Here is a 22,158-nt window from a genome sequence, read left to right as displayed (position 1 = left end):
AGCTGGTATACGTCTGCGAGAGTTTGGCTAATATTTGGGTAGCCGGAATGCCAGTATTCCCAAATGAATTCCCTCATTTACAAAGAGCGTTTCTCCCCCGACGCCGCCATTGGGAGCTTCTCAATTAGACGCCGAGCCGATCCTCAGACCGACTCCATAAATCAAACTCTCGGCCGGCTTAAAAAGTTTTAACTGTTGCCACACTGGAGCGACAGACAACGAAAACTCAGACAACCAAACTCTTCTTGTGCCATCTGTCAAAAGTGATAACACCCTTCACCTAATGGCACCTCGGCACCATTAGCAGGCTGTAAAGCGAGGTCTTCTATTCTTAAGCAGGTCTCTCCATCGTCACCCCAACCACAGCACACAGATCGTCCTTTATTACCGCCCGTCTCCAGGAGATGATGTTATTTATCCTATAAACAAAGAGATCATTTCTGTACTTCAATCTTAGGGCTGTATATGAAAATTCATGTATATGAGAGAAAGATATCGTACCCTAATTTTGATCGTGTCACAGCTGCAAACATCAACGTATTTTTGGGAGATTTAATGTCAAATCAGTTGCTTTCATAATTACAAATAAAAATGTGAAAAGTTTTTTTTTTTTTACTTGCAGCATCTAAATAAAATCCATTGCAAGCTAATCTCTAAACACAGAAGTAAAGCATGTAGATGAGCAGGATGAAGATTAAAAATGGTGTTCATGTGCCAGAATGGCCTAATCAAAGTCCAAACTCCAAATCCAATTTCAAATCCATGGAAGGTCTTCAGAATTTATTTTCAGATTATCTGGCAAAGAACAAGCAAAAAAGTAAAAACTCCTGATGTGCAAATCTAGCAGCGACACACCAAGTAAATACAAGTATTTACTTGATTCTGTTCATTTGCACCTATTTTTTTTTTCACTTTACAATGATGCACGTCGGTCTGTCACTTAATATCCTAAAAAAATACATTCCAGTTTGCAATTCAGATTTGATGATGACCACTTCTGTCAAATATCAAAGAGTAGTTACCTGATTTGAGCACACAGTATTCTAGTTTTATTCACACACCTCAAAACCTTTAATGCTTGCTGGTATTAAAGTAGCCTCAATGTGTTAGCCATTAAAAAAATAAAACCACAGAAAGTATTTGAAGTAAAACTAAATGTACTTGAAGGGTAAGTGCAATGACCCAAGGAGTGGGGGAAAAAAAAAAAAAAAAAAGTGTGAGGGGGGTTGGATGTTTGCCTGTTGCATGGAGACGGCAATCCAGGTGATGCATCAGCCAATGGCAGGCAGCCAGAGTCGGGCATCAAGGTTGGCGCAGCTGATGGATTGGGAGAGAAGCACCAGCGCTTGCCAAGCCGCCGAACGCGGTTATAAATCACACGTTTACTGCAGAGTTGCGAGTTGCTGCGCTCTACAGCATTTCTTCTGATGTCAGCAGCACATCATCATATCTAATCAGACCCCAGCAACTCACGTTAAAATAAATTAATAAAAAGAAAAAAAATTGAAGTGGCAAACATTCTCATCCATAAACATAATTGACATCCAAAACATAAAAGAAAATGTGGATATTTATAGGCCAGTTTATAGAGTGGAGTTCATACTCTGAAAGCTCAGCTTGTTTAACAATAATATTTTATTTAATGTAATCCTTTTTAACGGTGACGCACGTGTTTCGCGACTCCCCCCCCCCCATTTCGTCTGCCGGCAGCGGATGTAACCCGCTGTTAGAGCGTTTACATTACAGTAATACAGTTCGTCACATGAAAGTCAGGCACAGTGGAAGTGCATGATGTTGACGAAGGCAGATTGCTCTGGATTTTTACCAACCAGGAATATTTACAGATGCGACTGTTGAGGATAAACATAATTGCGAGCAAGAAAAAGGAAAAAGAAAAGACTTCCAGAAATCTTTCTTCACAAGCATCGGGTTAGTTTGTATTGCAAGGTTGAGCTATGACACACATTTTTATTTTACATTGATATGATTTCCATTTTGATTCAGGAGAATCATTAAGAAAAAAAAGAGAAGCAAAAACTGGTCACATAATCTTCAGAAATTATTTAAAATAAGCTCACTCCTGCCCCCGACTATATTAGAAAACAGACCAAACAATATCATCCTTGTACAAAAAGACAATAAATCAATTATGGTAATAAAAATAAGAGTACATTGTAAATATATATTCATATTTTAAAATTTCTAACTGTATTTACAAGAGGAGAGTGAATGAGGGGTGTTGCAATTTTTCTGGATTTGGTCCAAAAAGCAGAATTCTGACCTTTAAAAGAAAGAAGAAGAAAAAAAACCAAAAGTTGAAAAAACCCCAACTCTTGATCAGTCCATCCCATTCTCCTGACCGAACAGTGGAATGCCCAAAGTGAAGAGAAAAGTTGAGTCTGTTTGTTTTCTGCGAGAAATCGACATTCAACATCACCAGCTGCAATCTGCAGTCCCATTGGTCCGAGCTCCTCTCTCGCAGAGGATTTAAAGTCACTTTATTATTACTTTTATTATTTTAGCTTCATCTCTGGGAATGTGTGCGGGGTGGAGGGCGAAGTCCAACCCCATGAGGCAGGGAGCTGAGGAACTGTCAGTGTCTGTGAGTGAGTGCGAGGTGTCAACGTTTCTTAATGGCTGCCCCGTTGGAATGGGGAGGGAATTTGGGTAGGCAGGGCTCCTCTGCTCCGGCGTCGTGAGAGAAAACAGAGTCCTCGCCGGAGGAGCAGGTGGAGCTCCGCGTCTCCGGGTAGCTGGGTGAATATTGGTCCAGAGGCACGGAGAGCTCCAGGTAAACCTGGGAGGAGCAACAAGACGGTGAAACATTGAGCAACTTCTCTTCCAACTAGAGATGCAAGTTATCGACTGATAACTGCGTTGATCTAAAGTTTGGTTGGTTGTAAATACCTTTATACAGTCACACTGATTACAAATGTCAATTAAAAATTATACACAAGTACACCTTCACCTCAGGGAAAACGTGATTTTACATTTTTAACTCTTTGGTGCAGGAAACGGGTTGAAATTCGATCCATTAACTGCGTTTATGCAACGACTTTCGGTGGAAATTGGACTGCACATGAAAACGAACCTTTCTTAACCTTTCAGACTAACAGACAACAAAAACTGCGTCTGATGTTATCCCGTGAAAGTAACTCAAAAATAGTCCAAATAATTTGGATGCATTTTTGTACTTTATTTCCTTGTTACAAAAGGTTTCTGTCGTGTTCGTGTTTTAGAGTAGGTATGGAAAGCCCATGTTTTGTTTTGGCATTTTGCACCCAAGTTTGTGATACGTCTTATCCACCGACAGATTTAAACCTTCAGATAACTCACAAACGAGATATTAATAAAGAATTACAACATGGTAAAAACCTCTCAAAAACATCCAATTGTACGAGAAAGACTTCCAGGATTCAAAATGCTACATGAACTAAAACAAATTATTGCGAGGGAATGCAACAGAAAAGATTTTCCTCAAGTTCTCTAAGGGACTCCGTAGTCATCATGTCCTCGTTTTCATAGCACATCAGTAATCTTTTTATTGAGAAGTTGCTATGACAATAACTTTAATGAGCTTGTTGAGTTCAGTTCAGAACCTCAAACTGCATTTTCCATCCCACACACCAGACTTATTGGGCTTTTTCCCTTTCCCGTTCTGGCACGGCCCACCATCTTTGTTTGTGTATTAACTGGCTCTGCTTAAGGATGACCAGTGGCGCCCTCTGCTGGTTAGTGGTTAAGCTAACACTAAAAGAATATCTAACCAAATTTTGTTAATCAATTGGAGCCCATTTTAATCCAATAAACTCTTAACACTAAGTCGTAAATCGATTAATTGCGTCTCTAGAATCTGGTGCTTGCAGGGCAGGTCCAGACTCACCTGGTCGGATGTCATGGCCAGACTTCGATCTAGATCCTCCACCAGCTGTTTGAATGTGGGTCTCTGAGAAGGCACTGCGTGCCAGCAGTCCCTCATCATCATGTACCTGCATAGATCACAAGATCCAACAATCAAGCTCCCCGAACATCAACCTCAGTTTTATTCTCCGAGATCAAATCTCACTTCGAAGGAATGTTAAACTGGTCAGAGGGGAGCTCATAAAGCAGACGTTCGGTCTCCGAAGGTAGATGATATAACAACAAAACTGCACGGTATGTTCCAGCTGGAGCTCGCACCGTGCTAAGCATTTTATTTCATCGGCCATCACACAAACATTAAGTGGGAACATTATAATGTTGCCAAGCACCTGGAATGTTTTTCTGCAATAAACCAACATGGGTAATATAAATATTAATGCCAACTGCTTGGACAGAGAACAAGGTGTGAGGCTGAGCTAAGAGTCATACTGTTGGCGCTTGTTTACTAGCCTTTTATTAATAGTAATAATAATAATGACATTTTATTTTTGGAATGACCAGTCGTTTTGAAGCATAAACACTGCTACATACCTGGTACCTTACAGAATTTGAAAGGTGTAAATACTTTAAGTTTTAGTCAGGTTACAACCAAAATCTTCCATGTATTTCAGCTTGGAGTTTTGACAAATATAGATCTTAAAAGAGAGGCATGCATTTATTTTATTTTTGATTTTTTTTATTTTAAAGCTGCCAATAAGGGGGCACAGCAAACGTGGGGAAAAAAAGGTGCTCTAGTCAGACTACATTAAAAATTAGACTAATTTGGAGGAAAAAAAAATCATCATAATTTTTAACAAACCAGCTCTATGGTGAAACATGATGGTGGCAGAACGATGCTTTGGGGATTTTATTATTCATTTTTTTCGTCTTTTAGTCATCAGGGACAGAAGTAGCTGTTCAGAGTAGATAAGATGAATGAAGCTAAATACCAAATTCTGGAAGCAGAAAATGAATTAAGACGAAGGTGAAGACTCACCTAAACATGCAGGCCAGAGCTAAGATGGAGTGATGTTTGTTAAAACATATTAATGTGTTAGCCTGGGCTTAAAGTCCAGACAGCAATACCACTGAGAACTTGTGGAAGGACCTGAAAACATTAGTCAAGAAGCATGCATCACTTTTGCTTCTACCTCCAAGTTATGCACCACTTGTTTTTCTTGGTTCATCAGAATCCTAATATAGTGTATTGAAGATTGTGGTTAGAAATATAAAAAACTTTAATGGTTTGGATGCCTTTAGGCAGCGTCTGAAAGCGTCTGGTTATGTCATCCCGATATGTTGCTTTCAGAGAGTGTGGAAAGGAAAGATCATCACTGTTTAAACTGTAAAACCCAACAGAACAGTGCAGCGTTGCTTCCTTACAGCTCATGAGTGCACGTCGAAGGCTTGTCCATTCGGTGACCTTCCTTCAGCAGCTTGAACAACTCCTCCACTGGCACACCAGGGTACGGAGAGCCTCCCAGGGTGAAGATCTCCCACAGTAGAACCCCAAACGACCAGCTGAAGAGAGAAACCAGAGAGAGGCGTGTTTTTCTCTGTATAGAGGTTCATACAAGGCGGAATCAGAGAAGTGATACTCACACATCACTTTGGTGTGTGTATATCCGGTCAAACAGAGCCTCAGGAGCCATCCACTTCACCGGTAAACGACCCTGCGGAGAAGGCGTGGATGTTGCTATGCCGTCTCAGAATGAAATGAAAATAATTACTTTCTTTTATATTAAAACTTCGGCAGAACTCACATTGGTGGTCTTCTTATAGTAATCGATGTGGTGGATATCTCTTGCGAGGCCGAAGTCGGCAATTTTCATCACATTGTCCTCAGTCACCAACACATTGCGAGCTGCCAGATCTCTGTGGATGCACTAAAAGCATAAAAACGGATCTCATTAACACTCAAGTCACAGGATAAATGTTGGATGTGGAAAGATTTGACGGTTAGAACATCACCATCTAAAGCAAGCTGTTACTGGTTACCTTTTTGGAGGCCAAATACTCCATGCCTCGAGCCACTTGGTACGCACAGGACACCAGGTCTTTGATGGACATGGTCTCCACTGGAACCTGGTCTGGGTTGTAACAGTACTCCATCCCTGGGGGGCGCCGTGCTCGTAAGTACTCCCTAAGGTTGCCCTTGGACGCATATTCAACTATAACATATAATGGACCTGGAAATGGAAACAATGCTTGTTGGTATTTGTTTGATATATACATATAAATAAGTAAAAATAGGAATTAGCCAGTTACTGGTATCGGTGAACAACAAGGTTTTAAAACTTTTTATTTTATCGTAGTCTGATAAGATACTTCATTATAGCGTTTCTGCGGTTTGAAATTCATTTAATGAGGCAGCAAAACCTGCCAGAGGGACCAGAGTTTTTCTGGGTGGCTGTTTGGAGTTCAGAGTAATCCAGTGGTTCTCACATCCCACCTGATGCTGAACAATAACCGTTAGCTGGCTGAGAGAGCGCTGTTGCACTTTTTCTTACAAAAATGTGATCAACAGCTTTGATAATTACAGCAAGAAATTATGGATTAGTCCCAAAATCTGGCTACAGTGATGAACTCAGACCTGGACCTTCAAAGACACACAAAGATAACTACAAAATCAGCCTTTTGTCAGCTGAAAAAGGATAATATTCTGCTCAACAAGAACTTGGAAAATTCTCAGTCGAGTTTCAAACTCCAGCCAAAACTACAACTGAAAAAAAAAGGGCCAAGTGCTGACTGCAGAATGTGGAAGCACAAACATGTTCAATCAATTACTTTAATATATCGGAGCTAAATGCGAGTAGAACATAACCTGCAGCTGTTGCCAAAAGTCATGAATAAAATTGCGTCGGTATGGATTAGCAAACTGCAATTTACTGAAGGCTTTTAATTTGAAATGTGAGCAATGTCAGTTTTGGGGTCATTGGAGTTCAGGTTTTTTCTTTAGGCACAAATAATTGTAGAGAAATGACAGCAGCCACAGTTGAATCAAGCTGCGAGCTCGGAAGCTGGTGTCAGAATCATTTATACATGCTTTTCTACACACTCCCCAATGAGAGGCTTACAGCAGCACCCTTGTCTGGGGGGGGGGCAACCGTGTGTGTGTGTGTGTGTGCCGAGCGGGGCAGGTCAGTATCAACCCCCTGCTCGTCTTGTCTCCTACCATCCTGTGTGCAGGCTCCCAGCAGATTAATGATGTTCTTGTGCTTGCCGATGATCTTCATCATCTCCATCTCTGAAATCAGGTCTGACAGGTCTTTCTCTGTAGCATCAGCTGCACAAGGAGAAAAAAAAAATAGAAAAGAAGTCATGTTAGACTAATCAGTCCTCATTCTGCTGGTGAAGAGGCAAAAGAAAGACTTCCCAGTTGTGACCTTGCTAGATATAAACACCTTCGCTGCAGCTGTTTAGTAACAGAGTGCTGTTTGCAGAAGGCTCCTTGGGGAGCACTTAAAGCACAGGACAATAAATGCTACTTTACCTCCATCTTCACTCCTCTGTGGTGTTTAATGAACACCATTTTATATGAGATGGCAAGGGTTCTCATAAATTTTTACCCTGTTCTCCCATTTGCTCCATGGCAGGGATTCAGTGGTAGATCCTTCTCATCCAAGTTTTTTTTTTTTTTTTTACGTCCCTAAAGTCCGGAGATCGCCCCTTTCTGCCCATTTTTTTTACACCCTAAAAACTTCCCTTTCTGCAAGATATACATTACCCAACTCATTTTTGTAAATCACAAAAATTACCAGAGAGCTCAGATTAACTCTTTAACTAAATTACTTACATTTCAACATTTTCACCGCAACCTTGGTCACACGGTTCGGCTTCTCCTTGTCCAGACCCAGAACCTCCCCCATCATCACCTGACCGAAGCAGCCTTCGCCCAGCGGCTTCCCGAGAACAAGTCTGCAAAGAGGAGAGAGGATCGTCGTGGAATTTCAAATGAAGCAACAGCATTCAGCTGCTAAGTGGGTAAAGAGTATTTATATAGTGCTTTTACAGGTGAAAACCACAAAGTGCTTCACAGAAGCTACAAAAATAAAAAGTTAACAAGCACTTTTGAAAATAAATTGCCTCAAGAAATAAACATGAAAGAGGCAACAAACCACACATAAAACAATGCAAGTCAAATAAGATGTTTGTAATTGAAAGCCTATAAAAACAAATTCTATTCAATTTAACAATACTATATCCCAAATGGAAATTAAATGAGGTAAATCAAAGCATCTGCCATCTCTGGTAGTAGTAGGTCTTTCATTGAATCTGTAGAAGCCTCTGACTGAAGACACTGTTGCTGTATTTCAGCTGACATGCTAACAGCAGAGATGATGTTACACAGTAACTTTCCCTGGATGACGCCATCAGCACAGCTAATCCACCTTGTTTGCTCTTGCCACGACTCTTTAAATCCCTGTCTGGCTGTTTAGCTAGGAAGCAGGACAAAGTTGTGGATATGATATTTGTTACTACTGATAGATAGATGGTTTGAACTTCCTCCTTCTCTCTGCTATTTAGTCCTGCTCTGCAACAAAGTCTCTTTTCCGACTCCTCTGGGAGTTTGGGTTGTGGTTCAGGTATTATTTGAGCTTTTGAGATGCTAATCAGCTGCTCCCAGTTGGAAAATGAATACCTTGTTGCCACAGCTACATATCATAACTGTCAGAAACTAAGCTACAAAGAAAAATTTTCCAAACATGCAATGTCTCACAAATAAGAACAAAAAGCTAATCCAACATGCTGCCATCTTGAGAGATGCAATTCCAGAACTGCTCATTTCTAGAAATTTGTTATAGATGCTGTTTAAGAGAAAAAGTACCAAAAGTGGAGGAAGGATAACAGAATCAGGCTAAGCTTGTTACCTCTGGTCTAAACAAGAGTCTTTGGCTCTGACCAGATGACCTCAGAAAACAAAAGACTTAAGAGGCTACAACTGATGTAAAATTTTTCTCTGTCTTGTGTTTGCTGAGAGTTGTTGTAGCCTGACTGGAGACAGCAAATCTCCTTATTCAAACATGTACAAATCCCGTCAGAACTCCCCAGGCATGAAAGCACGGATGACGACATCCAGCTCAGTTGGCAAGACGACGGATTCAGCGATAGTTAGAACGTGTGCAGCAGGTAGCGTCGACGACTACGCCGAGCACCAACAAGACAGGCAGGAGCTACCACAAATTCAGAGCCGAACGAAGACCTACTTGTCTCTGGGGATCTCCCAGCGGGGATCCTGTGGTAGCTCATATTCAGACACTCCTGTCAGCATCGGAGTGCCACTGGAGGAGAGGCGGGAGGGACGAACCAACATCACTCCAGAGTGGATGGAGGAGCTTGAGTCCACAGACACCTAAAGGGAAAGAAGGGGGACATTACTCCTCTCAAAGTGGAACACACACAGATATGAGGCGTTTATGAAGCCAGTAGTAACGCCCTGGTGCAATTACTGTAAAAAATAAATAAAAAAATCTCAGCAGTCTTCCTGTACGTACCTGATGTAAGACCTACAGCGCATATAAAGACTCAATGCATTTGGAAATGTTAGCTAAACATAATGAAAAGCTTTGAGTTTATAAGACAGAGTGAGCCACCGCCAGAAGGAAAGATGAAGTAGTATAAATATGGCAAACCCCCTATCTACTTTCTGTTACCTGTCTGCGCAGAGGGATGCTTTTGGCCAGCTTGTGGACAGCCAGCTGACTGTTGAAGTCGCTCTTCTTTGAGGAGGCCCGAATCTTGAGGATGATCACGATGGTGATCATGATGGCGATCAGAAAGAAGCCCACACAGTAGATCACCACCTCCAAGTAGGTGTTGCTGGACGGGGGGTATGGTGTGACAGCTAGATGAGCAGCGGCGTGACAGAGGAGCGGGGAGAAGCAGGGTAAGCTGTCATGAATCAGCTAAAAATCAGGACAGAAGGAGCTCACAGCAAGGAATGGCCAATGCTGTTACACTTTTGTACAAAAATGATAATAAATCAGCGATGTCGTACAAAGCTTAAAAGTCAGACTCTTTGAACTGTATGGGACAGAAATTCAGCACATTTCACTCTTTCCAATCAAACTGAAGTCATGTACTTCAGACGTGCGTCCCAACAACGCTGATTAAAATAGAAAGCGATTGTTTTGATCTTGCAAAAACATTCACACCTCCAAACCTTTCACACATTTTGTCAAGCCATAAACTTAAACACAAACCAGAACATATTTGTGAAGTGGAAGGAAAAGGATGCAAGCTTCTCAAAAATGTTTTACAGATAAAACTCTGTAAAGTGTGGCATGGTAAATGTATATCCTTAGCTTGACGCGGCCACTTACAATATCCATCGTTGTAATGGCTTTTTTAAAAATTATTATTTTTTGGTTATTTCATTCAGTTGCAGTTTGAAACAAACATGTCATGTGTCGATATAAACAAAATGAGTAGATGGAGAATACAAAAAAACCCCCACCAGGATGATGATTTAGTTTGTTTTCCCAAAACAAATCAAGCCAAAGTTGGCTCTTATCTGACCAAAGTAAACTTCTCCATATTTTTACATGGCTTGTGACAAAGCGCAAAAAAAATCTTTGAAACAACATAAAAAGATAAATATCTGATATGTGAAGTGTTAAGCTAAAAACAGTTGGAAAATAGTTTTATAAATTAACCTTGATGCTGATGTTTAAGCTGGATAAAAATTGGGAAAAAATTACATACATGAGGGCTGGATTAACTAATTAATTTAGGAGTATCAAAATAAAAAGGAGTTGAATACAAATCCACAACACACCTTTTAATGTAAAAGAAGAAACGAAAGCATTATTTCCGTCCACCTCCCAACCACGCTGTACTTTGTATTGGTTTAATCACACAACGTAACTGCATAGAAACGTACATATAAAGTTCAATTGCTTCTTGGTTCACTGAGGCCATTTGTCCATGAAAGCTTACAGTTCCAAGGGTCTGACTTTTAAATGCATTAATTACATTATAAACAATTATGTTTACTTCATAGTCCACGTCTCATCTTACATATAACTCAACAAGCATTGTGAGGTTTGTGCTCGGCTTCAATTAAAATGACATCCCAATTGATTCTCATGCTTCAATCTTAAACAAGTTGTGTGTTGGTTCTGGTAACTCGCTGCTCATCACACAATACGTTACAAATAAATTACAGAAAAATTGTATTTAGATTAAAAAAATAAACCCTTCAAATTCAGATCTTGTTTTTTTCCTCCCACTTGATAAAAGCACCAACATTTATTCATACCAGTAGAAAGGGTGTAATAGGTTGCACTTTTCATCAAACAAAAAACAAACAAACAAATAAACAACAGTAATAATTTCGTTTGAGAAGCAGTCGCAAATTTGGAGCGGTTGCGAAAACAGTTTTTGTTCGTGTTTTGTTCTGCTGATAAACTCTTAAAAATTAAATAAGATTTAGTAAAATAATACATTTCATTCACTGTTATTTCAGTCTGTCACAGTCATTAGAAATGACTGTGACCTAATGACTGTGACCTAAGTCATTCTAAGGAATGACTTAGAATTCTAAGTCATTCCTAGGCAAACCTAAGAAAAACTTGGGCCTTCTTTTTGGTTGTTTTTTTTAGGGATTTGCTTTTGCAGCCAAGCGCATGTTACCGAGTCGAGATTTGGATGACATTGTAGCCGCAGTAAAAGCCAAACCTAAAGCATTGGGAGGCAGGATTTTCATAATTAAAGTAACCCTGAGTCATTTATACAAAACCTGTCCATCTGACGCTTGTGAAAAGACACTAAGAGGAATCGTCTCACCAAACATAGCCTAGAAATTTCCTCGGCTATGGAAATTTCAAACACATTCAGTTGGCATGTAAAAAAAAAAAGTTGGATTTATGTTCTGATCAGCAGCCTTTTAAAGTTTTTTTTCTCAAATAACTGAAGAAATTATTGAAGGTTCAATGTCTTCCCATTCACTCTTTCTGAAGAAGGGATTTCTGAAAATCTGTAAATGATTATTTAGTGCTGATGTCTGATACATGGTTATAATAGTTATTTAGTCATGTTTTGTAGAAGCTTTTTGTTTATCCAAGCCCGTTTTAATTGGTTTTAGAGTTTGCTAATTTTTATTAGTTAAGTTTTTGTTAGTTGTAGTAGTTTTAGTTTTGTCATACTTAGTTATTGTATTGTATTTTTGCATAAATCAATTTGGTAATGAATACTCAACATAAGACACTATTTACAAAAAGGTAACCGGTTATTGCAGAAAAAACTGACTGGTGTTTTCTCCCAACTTTTGCTGTCGACATTTTACAGACTAGCGCAAGTGCTGCCAATAGGATTATACAAGAAAAAGCACAAAATCTCCAAGACATTAACTCAAAGAGTTGCTGAATGATTAAGTACAATTAAATTCTGACTGGCACACAAGTTACAAAAGGAAGATCCAAAGCTCTGATGATAAGCAATTAAAAATTGAAGGTTAAACCAGGGTGTGGCCTGTGGTTTTCACCCTGCTGTTAGTTTACCGTCTGGTTGTAGTTAGTCAGTTTTAAAGACAACCGAATTGTAGATTACGTTAATAAAAGTAGGTTAAAACAATGTGTTCTTTTTTTTCCCCTAGATTACAGCATCTGGGAACAGAAGTTTGGTCCAATAAATAAAATAAATCACATCTCAAGCCATAAACTACACATGGAGCAGCCTAAAGGACAGGAAGGGCAAAGATTGAAGGGCAAAGAAGCCAATGAGCGCCAGAAGCGCTGAATTCAATTATTCTGGATCCTCACTGTCCAACATGTGGCAGACTCAAAACGGCAAAGCAACAAAATAAGAATATCACAGCATAAAATCAGCAAACCATAAAACAAGCTTACAACAGAAGGACAATTTACAATAGCCTTTAATTTAAACGCCTAAGTAAGATGGAACGGTCTTACTTGAGTTGAAGTCAGTCAAATCAACCGCAATGTCCAGAACTCCCAAAATTGAAAAAGGAAAAAACCTTGTTCTCTTCAAGCATTAAGCGTAAAGCTGGTGTCCCAGCTGCAAGTTCTCAGCAGAATCTCTAGTACTTTAAGTTGGAAAACCGGTAAAGTACTCTTCTTGTCGAGGAAAGGAGAGGTTCCTACGGCAGGTCTCCTAAGGTAGACGTCTGAAGAGACATTGATGTCTCTACGGGAATGCAGAAACATGGGTTATGCAGACCGCTTTCTAGAAGTTCTCCAGTGAACACTGAAGATTTGAAACAAATCTTCTTCCTGGCCAGCAGGTTAGAAGAAAAAGGTTCAGAACTCTTGTGCCTCCATTGGGTCAGTGTCCGAGGGGTAATGGCGACGCGTTAAATAACCGTTCTGCTTTACGTAGATTCTGCGTCCTCAGGAAAATTACATCTTACTATATATGCGTTCGTATAGTCCGCTGGGAGAATTGTAATCCATTACTATACTAACCGCAGTTATTCCTGGAGAACTAGGATGACAAACCTGGAAAAACGTGACACCAAATCCCTAAACTGAATTATGAATTTTGTGAAGCGTCCCGACTCCAATAGTCATAACTACAAAAACACAATGTTTCTTCTTTATTTCCAATTTAACATTAAAAAAACTATAGATGCGCAAAGAAGTTAAAGCGTGACAATCTTCAATCTTCAGCTTGATCAGTCCTGACCGCTTTCTGAAAACTCAAAAATTTGATGTTTTCCAGTCAGTAAACACTCTATAGCTAGACGCCACAGACTCTTTAGTTTTTATTGGGGCTGAAAGGATTAATCGTATAAAAGGACACAATCAGAGAAGCAAAAAAAGTACAAAAATTTATACATTTTGCATTTAAAACAGGAAAAAAACCTTTGTCTGTAAATATTTTCTACCCAGAACTCAAGTGTTTTTGAGTTTTGTAAAATAAATAGAAATACTACTCTGTTAATCCAAAATATAAACAGATTAATATAGATGTTAAGTCAAGCAGAAGGGCTGAACTTTTCCCATTTTGATGGTAGAAGGATTTTTTAAGATCCAGATGCTACAAATTATCAAGTATACACTAGATTAATGTTACTGCATTTTGGTAATGTTCATCTTCTTACTTAAAGGAATTTGTTTATTTGCACCTTTTAATGCAATTGTAAAAAAAATGCTCAAGTGGCCAAATAAAAAAATCTGCAGGATGTGCCATTTTTTAAATTCAGTTAATCAATAGAATAGTCAATAACTAAAATAATCATTCGTTGTTGTGGTCCTAGTTTTCATCTAAGATGTTTAATTTTGGAAATGTTGGAAGTTTTTTGTTTTATCTAAGAGGTAAGGCCAGGAATACATTTTCAAGGAAACACACAGTCTATCTTGGTAGTGACGGGTTTGTTAACTATGCTAATTGTGAATACAAATGTCTTAAAATTGTTTAAAATATTAAATAATTCTGTTTTCATTTTGAATCGGAAAAACCTTTATTTACAGCAACTGCTCTCACATGCTAACAGCAGAAAGAACGCTGTCCTTTAATCTTTTCATCTCAGTTCTAACAGAGGTGTTGTCTTCTGTAAATGGCAGATTACTGCTACTTTTGCAACGTAATGACCCCATGTTGAGATGTGCAACTCAAACAAAATATACTGACTGAAGTGCAACCATTACACCCCTAACCAACACCAGCAACACAAATGAGTTACACCTGTGAGAAGGCTGACTGACAAGCAGCTTGATAATTGGAGGAGGGCCCATTCCAGCATCCTGAGGAATGAGACGCATCCTTTGCAGCGAGCCAATTATCAAAGCCAGCCACTGTGCTCACAGCAGGAAATGACATCAGCAATACATGTCATTTGAAGCGCTTGTCAAGGAAAATCAGCCTGATACAAATTTAAATGCAAACACCCGTTAAGTAGCAGAAAGAAAGAGAGTTCAAAGTGAAATCTGACCACAGCTGCCAAACAACCCCTTCTATAAACTATTAAATGTAATTCTAGGTGACATCTCACCCTTTAACAGTATTGCTACTTTCTCAACAGCTCTTGGGCTGTTTGGCATTTGCCGATTTCCCCCAAACAGAAGAGACAGCAGAGCATGCCTCTCGTGCTCTGCTCCATCTTAAGAGTTAAGATGGAGCTGGAGTCATGCTGAGCTCAAAGGGAGGCTCCGGCTTCCCATCACATTTGTCACTGGAATCGTCGTCAGACAAGACTCGATTCAGGCAAACATGGAGGAGGACAGCCAGGCTTGAGATGGAAAAATTTTAAAATGATAAAATAAAGTGTAAGAAAGAGAGAGACAGAACCACTGATACCTTCCAAGACTGTCAACCATGCGGAGTTATGAGAGAACCCGATAGAATTGCCCGCCAAGCACGTATACTCCCCAGCGTCATCAAAAGAGACATTTCTCAGTTGAAGGACTTCCATTTCCTTGTCCGTGGTGTTAACGCCAGCAGTCTAGAAAATAAAGGAAGTAGACCCAGCAAGGCCCAAGAGGGGAAAAGGGACCATGAGTTTAGGATTCTGAAGGAAAAACAATAAAAATAGAGGAGAGGAACGTACTCCTCCTCAACACAAGACCATCTACCAGAAAGGCGACACACCCAGAGACCCAACAGGGGGCTCTGTCAGGAAGAGCCCTCCAGTATCTGTTAGTGGTAAAAGGTTGTTAGGCTGAGTCTGCACTGCTGAACCTCGCTTTGGGCCACACCATCACCACTTAAAATACCTTCGTCTCATCTCTGCATGCAAGAGATGGGCATGGAAGACTCCGCAGCAGAACAGGGCGCACTTACTAGACAAGGCAGACAATTGGGAGGTATGGAAACAGATAAGCAAAGGGTCACAATTAGAGGGAAAAAAACATGCACAGACAGAAAGTTGGAGAGAGAGAGAGAGAGAGAGAGAGAGAAAGTTTGTGAGCCGTGTAAAGAGGACTTTGAAGGGCAAGGGAGCAGGAGTAATAGAAGAAGGCAGGAGAGGCCCTTATTAGGAGGGCACCGCACAGGCATGAGACAGAAATGAGAGTGGGTCCGACATCAACCTGGGACTAAACACTTTCAACTGTTCTGCTGGGAATTTTCCATAGCGTCATTTACAGTCAGGATCACTGAGGGGAGAGGGAGGGCGGGCAGAACGGATGGAGGGAGGAGAGAAACAGCTGAGCTTGTCTCAGGTTCTAAGTTTTTCCAGGTGGTCCTAGAGACGCCTCCCGTGTGTTGTCCCTGCGCTGCTGCGTGGTGGTTACCTGAGGGGTCATATTTGATGACAGTCAGCCATGCCGACTGATTGGCCTCTCCTATATAATTGGACACTTTACATATATACTCTCCGCCCTCCTCCTCAGTCACATTGTAGAGGGTGAGCATCTGAGCGTCCGAGCTATTGACCCCCGAATGCTAGAAACAAAAACATGTCAGGTGCAGCACAAGAAAACAAACACTGTAAACAACACTGACCGCTGGATAGCACAACGAGAATCATTCAGACACAAGCTACTCAAACAAATATTTATTTCATAGGCAGTTGTGGGCTGATGGAAAAATTGTCCACAGGGTTCCTACACATTGGTCAAAGTTCAATACTTTCACTCCAAAAACACAATCTTACCACGTACCTTTGGTTTTAGTAATTAGTTTCGTCTCATTTCAAGGTTACTAAAAGATATTTGAATGAGAAACTAGATCAAAAATACTTGGTAAGGTTTTGTAGTTTTGCAGTGTTTCCAGACAATTCATTTCCTTTAAGCCTATTTTGACATTTTAGAAAAACAAACTTTACTACAGGACTCTTTCACAACAAAGTCATGGTCCATATCTCTACAGCGGAAGGGCGTAGCTGGAGGGAAAGATGGACAGACACAGATGGACAAAAGAATGGGCAGATTAATACATTTGGAGCAAATGGATGGATAGCTCTACAAACGGATGGAAAAACAGATTAACAGACAGATGGAAAAAATAATGGATTGACTAATGACTTTTAGATAGTGGGGGACCAAATGAAGTCTGGAAGTGCTAATATTTTTTGATAATTTGTTTTTTCTTTCTCCAAGCTCATCTGTACTTTAAAAATAGTCCGATTTCATGCTTTCAGAAACAGCATAGGAACCCTGTGTTCATCATACAAAACTACAAAATATTTTTGTGGAAGAAAGAAAAGCCTGCTTGGCTCCTACCTTCAGGATACGAACGTAGGGCAAACCATCAGGTCCAACGCGGCTTCCATTGACCTCGATGTGTTTCAGCCACTGAATGTGAGGCTGGGGGTCGCTGAACACTTTGCACTCGAACTCCACATCGGTGCCCACCACTGCGGTGCGATTGGCTGGCAAGCCGGCCTGCAGGATCGGCCTGTGGGGGGAGCGCTCTGCGACACAGCAGAGGGGCAAAGAAATCTTAGTATGAAGGTAGGTACCTTCAATGAGGAATCTCTAATGAGACTTGAAAACATTCAAAGATGTTCCCTACACAATCTGACTGAGTCCGAGTTATTTATATATAGACCTAATATGAAGTAATTCAAGTTGTGGATTTAGTGAAAAGTGGTTCAGAGAAGTACTAACAACTTTAAGCAAATGTATACCACATAGTTATATTTTACTAAGTGTTACTCCATCGAATAAAATCTGAATAAAATGTCTTTAATGTGACAAAACAAAAACATCAAGGAGTATGAAACAGTTTTTTTTTATTACATGCATTTAAAATTCCCAGACTGCTTACAAAGATTGCATCTAAAATGAAGCTCTCTTGTGGCTCCACTTCAATAAAACATTTCTAATTTAAACAGGCAAGTAAAGAAACTGGACGGATGTCAACTGTGCAGGCCTCTGTGACAGAGATGTACTCTGGTACTTAGTAACCTCTTGTGACTGTACTTTCTCCATACCGAACCAATCCAAGAGCTCATCAGGCTCAAAGCTTCTACTTAAGCTGGAAGGGGAGATTTGGGGGGGGAGCCCAGGGGACAGCAACAACGGAGGAAGTGGGACTGATTTATAAGGCGAGTGGTGTAAGAGCGAGTCAGAGAGCAGGCCCGTAAGGAGTAATCACTTCTCCGCTCTACCCGCATCAATCACTCAACAAGTAAACACGACTGCAGTTCATCAAAACTGCGACTGTGTCCCTGTGCTGTCGGGAGCACGTTTGATTGGCTAATCGATTTATACGACCAGAGCAACAGGAGCGGTAAATCAAAGATTAAGATATTACCGACTACATCCAGCTGATACGTATGATTGATGCTGCCATACTGGTTTTCCACCACACAGGTATAGTTTCCTTTATCAGAGGGTACGACCGACTCCATGATGATGGTCCACACATGGTCCCGTAGCTGAAAGAAAGGGAAAGGAAATATTCAACTGATTACCATTTAAAAATACTCTAAAATAACAAATAAGACTCTAAGACTCAAGACAGTAGCAAATGTTTAAAAATATTCAGATTCATGTCCTACCAAACAAAAAAGAAACAAGAAACAGGAAAAGGTGCACTGTACGTTTTTATATGAGTGTGCCCCAACCTGTCTTATTAGCACCAACTGATGTCTGGCTCCTTTTTCCAGGACATGTTATAATTTTTCTTCCATAAATCTGCCAAGACCGGTAGTGTGTGATTAGCCAGCAAACCTCTAAGGCAATGGCAACATCAAACATCCATATACACAGACTGAGCCATACAGTCTCCCTCATTTAGCTAAGAAATGCGATGAAGGAGTCCAGCTGCCTGCTGCCAGATGTGTTGTGCTTGGCTTCATATACATGTGGTCTAAATTATTCCATCACTCCTGCACGTCTCCATGTAGACGATATGAACAATAGGAGCGATGCCATAAAAGTGAGAGAGGGGGACGGATGGCAGACGTCCTTTGGTTGCTTATGCAGACCTTTGCACCGTAACCCAAAGAGCAGAAAAACAACAACAAAAAAAGGAGGTGAAGGAGCCAGGTGGTTTAGTCCGCTGGCCGGCTCGTTCAAGAGTTTAGGGGAGGCATCTAAGAGGAAACTCCTGAATATGTCCCAGCTGGAAATGGAGATTTCTGGGGAAGCAGGGAAGCACGGCCCCAGACTAGATTAGGCCTCACAATGACAGGAGATGGTGATGATTACTCCTTACACTGTGAACACGTATTCTACACCTGTGCATGAACAACTACTTTATGTAGTTCTTTCCTAAAGGATATTACAACAAAGTGGTTTTGTTTTCCATTATCATAATGTTAGTTGAGCAAATGTCTTCTTTTATAGCAGTTTTCACTTTTAATGTGTCATCTGTTAACACAAAACAGCCACTGATGTCAGCAGATTGTGGTCGTAAATAGATTTAAAAATAAAATCAGCCCATGTTTGTTTTTCCTAAAATTAAATAGTGGCTTGTTTTTTTCTTCCTTTGTGTCTGAGCTGAATTAACTACAGTTTATGTAGCAGTATCTTAACTTCTTTTTTTACCCATCATATGTGCAGCATTAGCACGAGCTTGAAGATGTTAAACGATGTGAAAAGATTAAAAAAAATAACTGTAGGCAGATTTATAGAGTTTGATTGGTGAAGCAGAATTTGTCCTCTGAACAATATTTTACCTTCATAAGTGAAACATGTGCTACATATAACAAAACGTGACTCAGTTTCTTCCATTCACTTCATGAAGTCAGTGTATGACTCACTTAAAAAGAAGTCTCTTCTTTTTAAGAAGACATTTATTCATACAAATGTGCCTGTGTGCATCAGAGTAATGATGCTAATCTTAAAAAGAGAATTTTTGTCATAAATTTAATATCCCCTTCGGTAACGTCCAAGGAAGATGAGGGAAAGACATCTCCATTTGTTTTCTTCTTTATGCAGAAGCACAAACATTAATACAACTATTCCGAAAAAACAAGCTCAAAAGCAACAAAAACTGTGGTTAAATAAAACTAAATATAAGCAAATAAAAGCTCAATCCTGTTCTGAAATGTTGAATAAGTAACAGGAATGTCTATAAAAAGGCGATGATGATGTTGTTGTTTGCATTAAGTAGTAAAGCAGTGAGGTACAGATCACGCCCACAAATCAAACCTGCTGCACCCGCTAAGTAAATCCAGAGACCGGCATGAATTGTTTTATTAAGCCTAACAATGTTAAGTTTGTCAAAAGTTACTGCTGTATTTGAATACAGGCAGGCTATAAACGAAGAGACCGGTAGAAACGCTAATCACAGAGTATAAATACACAAGGTGCGGTGGTAAATTTACAACTGCATGGATGTAATTACAGAGAGGACGATCACTGACACCTGGAATGAGGACAGCCAGTGCTATTCTTCACACAGACGGATGGCTAGGATTGCCCACCTGGAGGTATAACTATGCCACAGCATTCCTTTTTTGGGGCATTGGGTTTCAGCTTGCATTGTTTCTCAGTTCAACGGTGAAACTTGTCACTGCTGTTCACTCTCGGAAAGCGTTTCTTACTCCAGGGAGGGGGGTTGTGACCAAATGTGGAGATGAGATTACAGACACATCCTCACTTTTGGTGACACTTGGTTCAACGGAACAAAGCTCGAGAGTCCGCAGGAAGCGCTCAAGAAAATTTTGAAAAGTTATTAACCTTGAAGCCTCCGATGCGATGGTCCCTTTTGAACTCCTTCCCGTTCTTGTACCATTTCAGAGTGGGAGATGGGTTGCCGCTGGCCTGGCATCGAAACTTCACCGTCTTGCTTGCAGGCACGGCGTGAAGCTTTTTCTCCATTTTCTCTGGATGAGCCCATTGTGGCGCCATTGCTAATTAACACAAAAAGAAAAATTTTTTCAATTTGCGCAGCAGTGAAAAAAAAAAAATCCCAAAGAGAAAATGTTCAAGTTAGGGGAAAATCAATGTGAATGCACACAAAAACAGGCCTGTAACTAAGACTCAGGATTCTTTCCAGATGAGATATTTTACACCCTACAATTGTAGGTAGGAAGGTAGCAGTTTGAGTCTCAAGAAGCACTGGGTATTTCTGACTAGTGGGGTATTCTGTGGATTTGATTTTCCCCAATACGTCTACATTAGTGATGGCACTTCCAGCTCTCAAGAGCCGCACGCTTTAGATGAACACACCTTTTAACTTGCAGGAATAAATGTGATTCTATACAATCAAAACTTTCATGTTCAAACTGCCACTGGATGAAATGCAATTTTCTCCATCAAAGATTTTCTATTGAAATCTGGTTGATATCTCAGCGCCATCGTACTTTATTCTGACAAGGAATTTTTGGATCATTTACCATTAGATTTCCGACAACTCCACCACTCATACCAACCCACAAAAAAATTAAATTAAATAAAAAACCTGAAAGGAAACAGCCAGTAGAATAAAACTGTGATGTTTAAATTGCATTGGGATATGAGAGAAAGAGAAAAGTAGAGGGAGAGAACCGACTCAGGGTCGGCATTCTTCCCATACTTGGCAGCTGTTAGATTCTTAGTGGGTTGAGTGGACGGTAGCAACGAGATGAGGCCAGAGTGTCTTTATTGCACTAGGGACAAATTGAGGGACATCTGAGGTTAACCACGATTAATCGCCACAGGCATATTAATCACATAAAAGCTGTCATTGAGGCAGCAAAGATCCTCTGATTCAGAGTGAAATCATTCACCCGGATGTGCTCCGCTCAGATGACATGCCTGTAACCGTTACTCAGAAGCTCATTTTGGGTGAGTCAGTAATCCACCAGTGGGTTTGGTGAATATATACAGCCACTTACGCATCAGCTTCTCACTGGTCAACAGTTTATTTTCCTCCGATGAAGACTCTTCCTCCTCATCATCATCTTCAGATGAGGCCGAAGCATCAACTAGAGAAGAGAGGGAATTAATTACGGCAATGTTACATACAGAATACATAACGCAGCTTTGCCAGATGTAAAATAAAGTCACAGACGACATCTAAATGTAGAACATTTTCCCCATTTTCTGCAGAAATCAAAACTAGTTAATCTATCAACAACTTGCAGCACATTTTTTTCTTCGTTTTTTTCCCCTATGTGAACACAAAAAACTTCCGTTTTTGCATTTTTTACCTGAGACATTAAAGTAGACGCTGTGGTTGCCAAAGGTGGTGCACGCGTACAAGCCGGAGTCGGTGGGCTCCACCGCCTCGATCTCCAGCTGGCCGTTGCGAATGCGCGTGTGTTCTCCGTCCACGACGACGACATGGTCCTTGGTCCAGTTGACGGTGTGGGGCGAGTCCTTGGGAGAGCAGCTCAGATCCAGGCGCTTCCCGGGATACAGGGTGAACAGCTCTGCCTCCACAGAGACTGCACAGGAAGCACAACATGATTACCGGCTG

At 40.5% G+C, this 22,158-nt stretch overlaps 1 protein-coding gene across 5 annotated transcripts in view; it reads right to left on the bottom strand.

Moving 5' to 3' along the window:
• Positions 1–747: 747 nt before the first annotated feature.
• fgfr1a (fibroblast growth factor receptor 1a) overlaps positions 748–22,158 on the bottom strand; it is a 33,108-nt gene continuing 11,697 nt past the window's right edge. For 2 of the 5 annotated variants that reach the window (XM_008417507.3, XM_008417506.3), the window contains exons 3-18: positions 21,890–22,126; positions 21,575–21,664; positions 20,436–20,608; positions 18,061–18,184; positions 17,025–17,215; positions 16,095–16,245; positions 9,549–9,745; positions 9,108–9,253; positions 7,697–7,818; positions 7,076–7,186; positions 5,899–6,089; positions 5,664–5,786; positions 5,503–5,573; positions 5,284–5,421; positions 3,884–3,989; positions 748–2,797 (exon numbers count right to left, since the gene is read on the bottom strand). In XM_008417507.3, the coding sequence (XP_008415729.1) occupies positions 2,621–2,797; positions 3,884–3,989; positions 5,284–5,421; positions 5,503–5,573; positions 5,664–5,786; positions 5,899–6,089; positions 7,076–7,186; positions 7,697–7,818; positions 9,108–9,253; positions 9,549–9,745; positions 16,095–16,245; positions 17,025–17,215; positions 18,061–18,184; positions 20,436–20,608; positions 21,575–21,664; positions 21,890–22,126 (2,348 nt within the window). In that variant the 3' untranslated portion in view covers positions 748–2,620. Of the gene's footprint in view, positions 2,798–3,883; positions 3,990–5,283; positions 5,422–5,502; positions 5,574–5,663; positions 5,787–5,898; positions 6,090–7,075; positions 7,187–7,696; positions 7,819–9,107; positions 9,254–9,548; positions 9,746–15,159; positions 15,305–16,094; positions 16,246–17,024; positions 17,216–18,060; positions 18,185–20,435; positions 20,609–21,574; positions 21,665–21,889; positions 22,127–22,158 lie in introns of all 5 variants that reach the window. The other 3 variants (XM_008417509.3, XM_008417508.3, XM_008417511.3) reach the window with 3 other exon arrangements.

This window comes from Poecilia reticulata, chromosome 9 (assembly GCF_904066995.2).
Source record: "Poecilia reticulata chromosome 9, P_reticulata-male-v2, whole genome shotgun sequence".
NCBI classification, from domain to species: Eukaryota; Metazoa; Chordata; class Actinopteri; order Cyprinodontiformes; family Poeciliidae; genus Poecilia; species Poecilia reticulata.
Note: the sequence above shows the minus strand (reverse complement) of the source record. Positions and strands in the feature narration are given on the sequence as shown.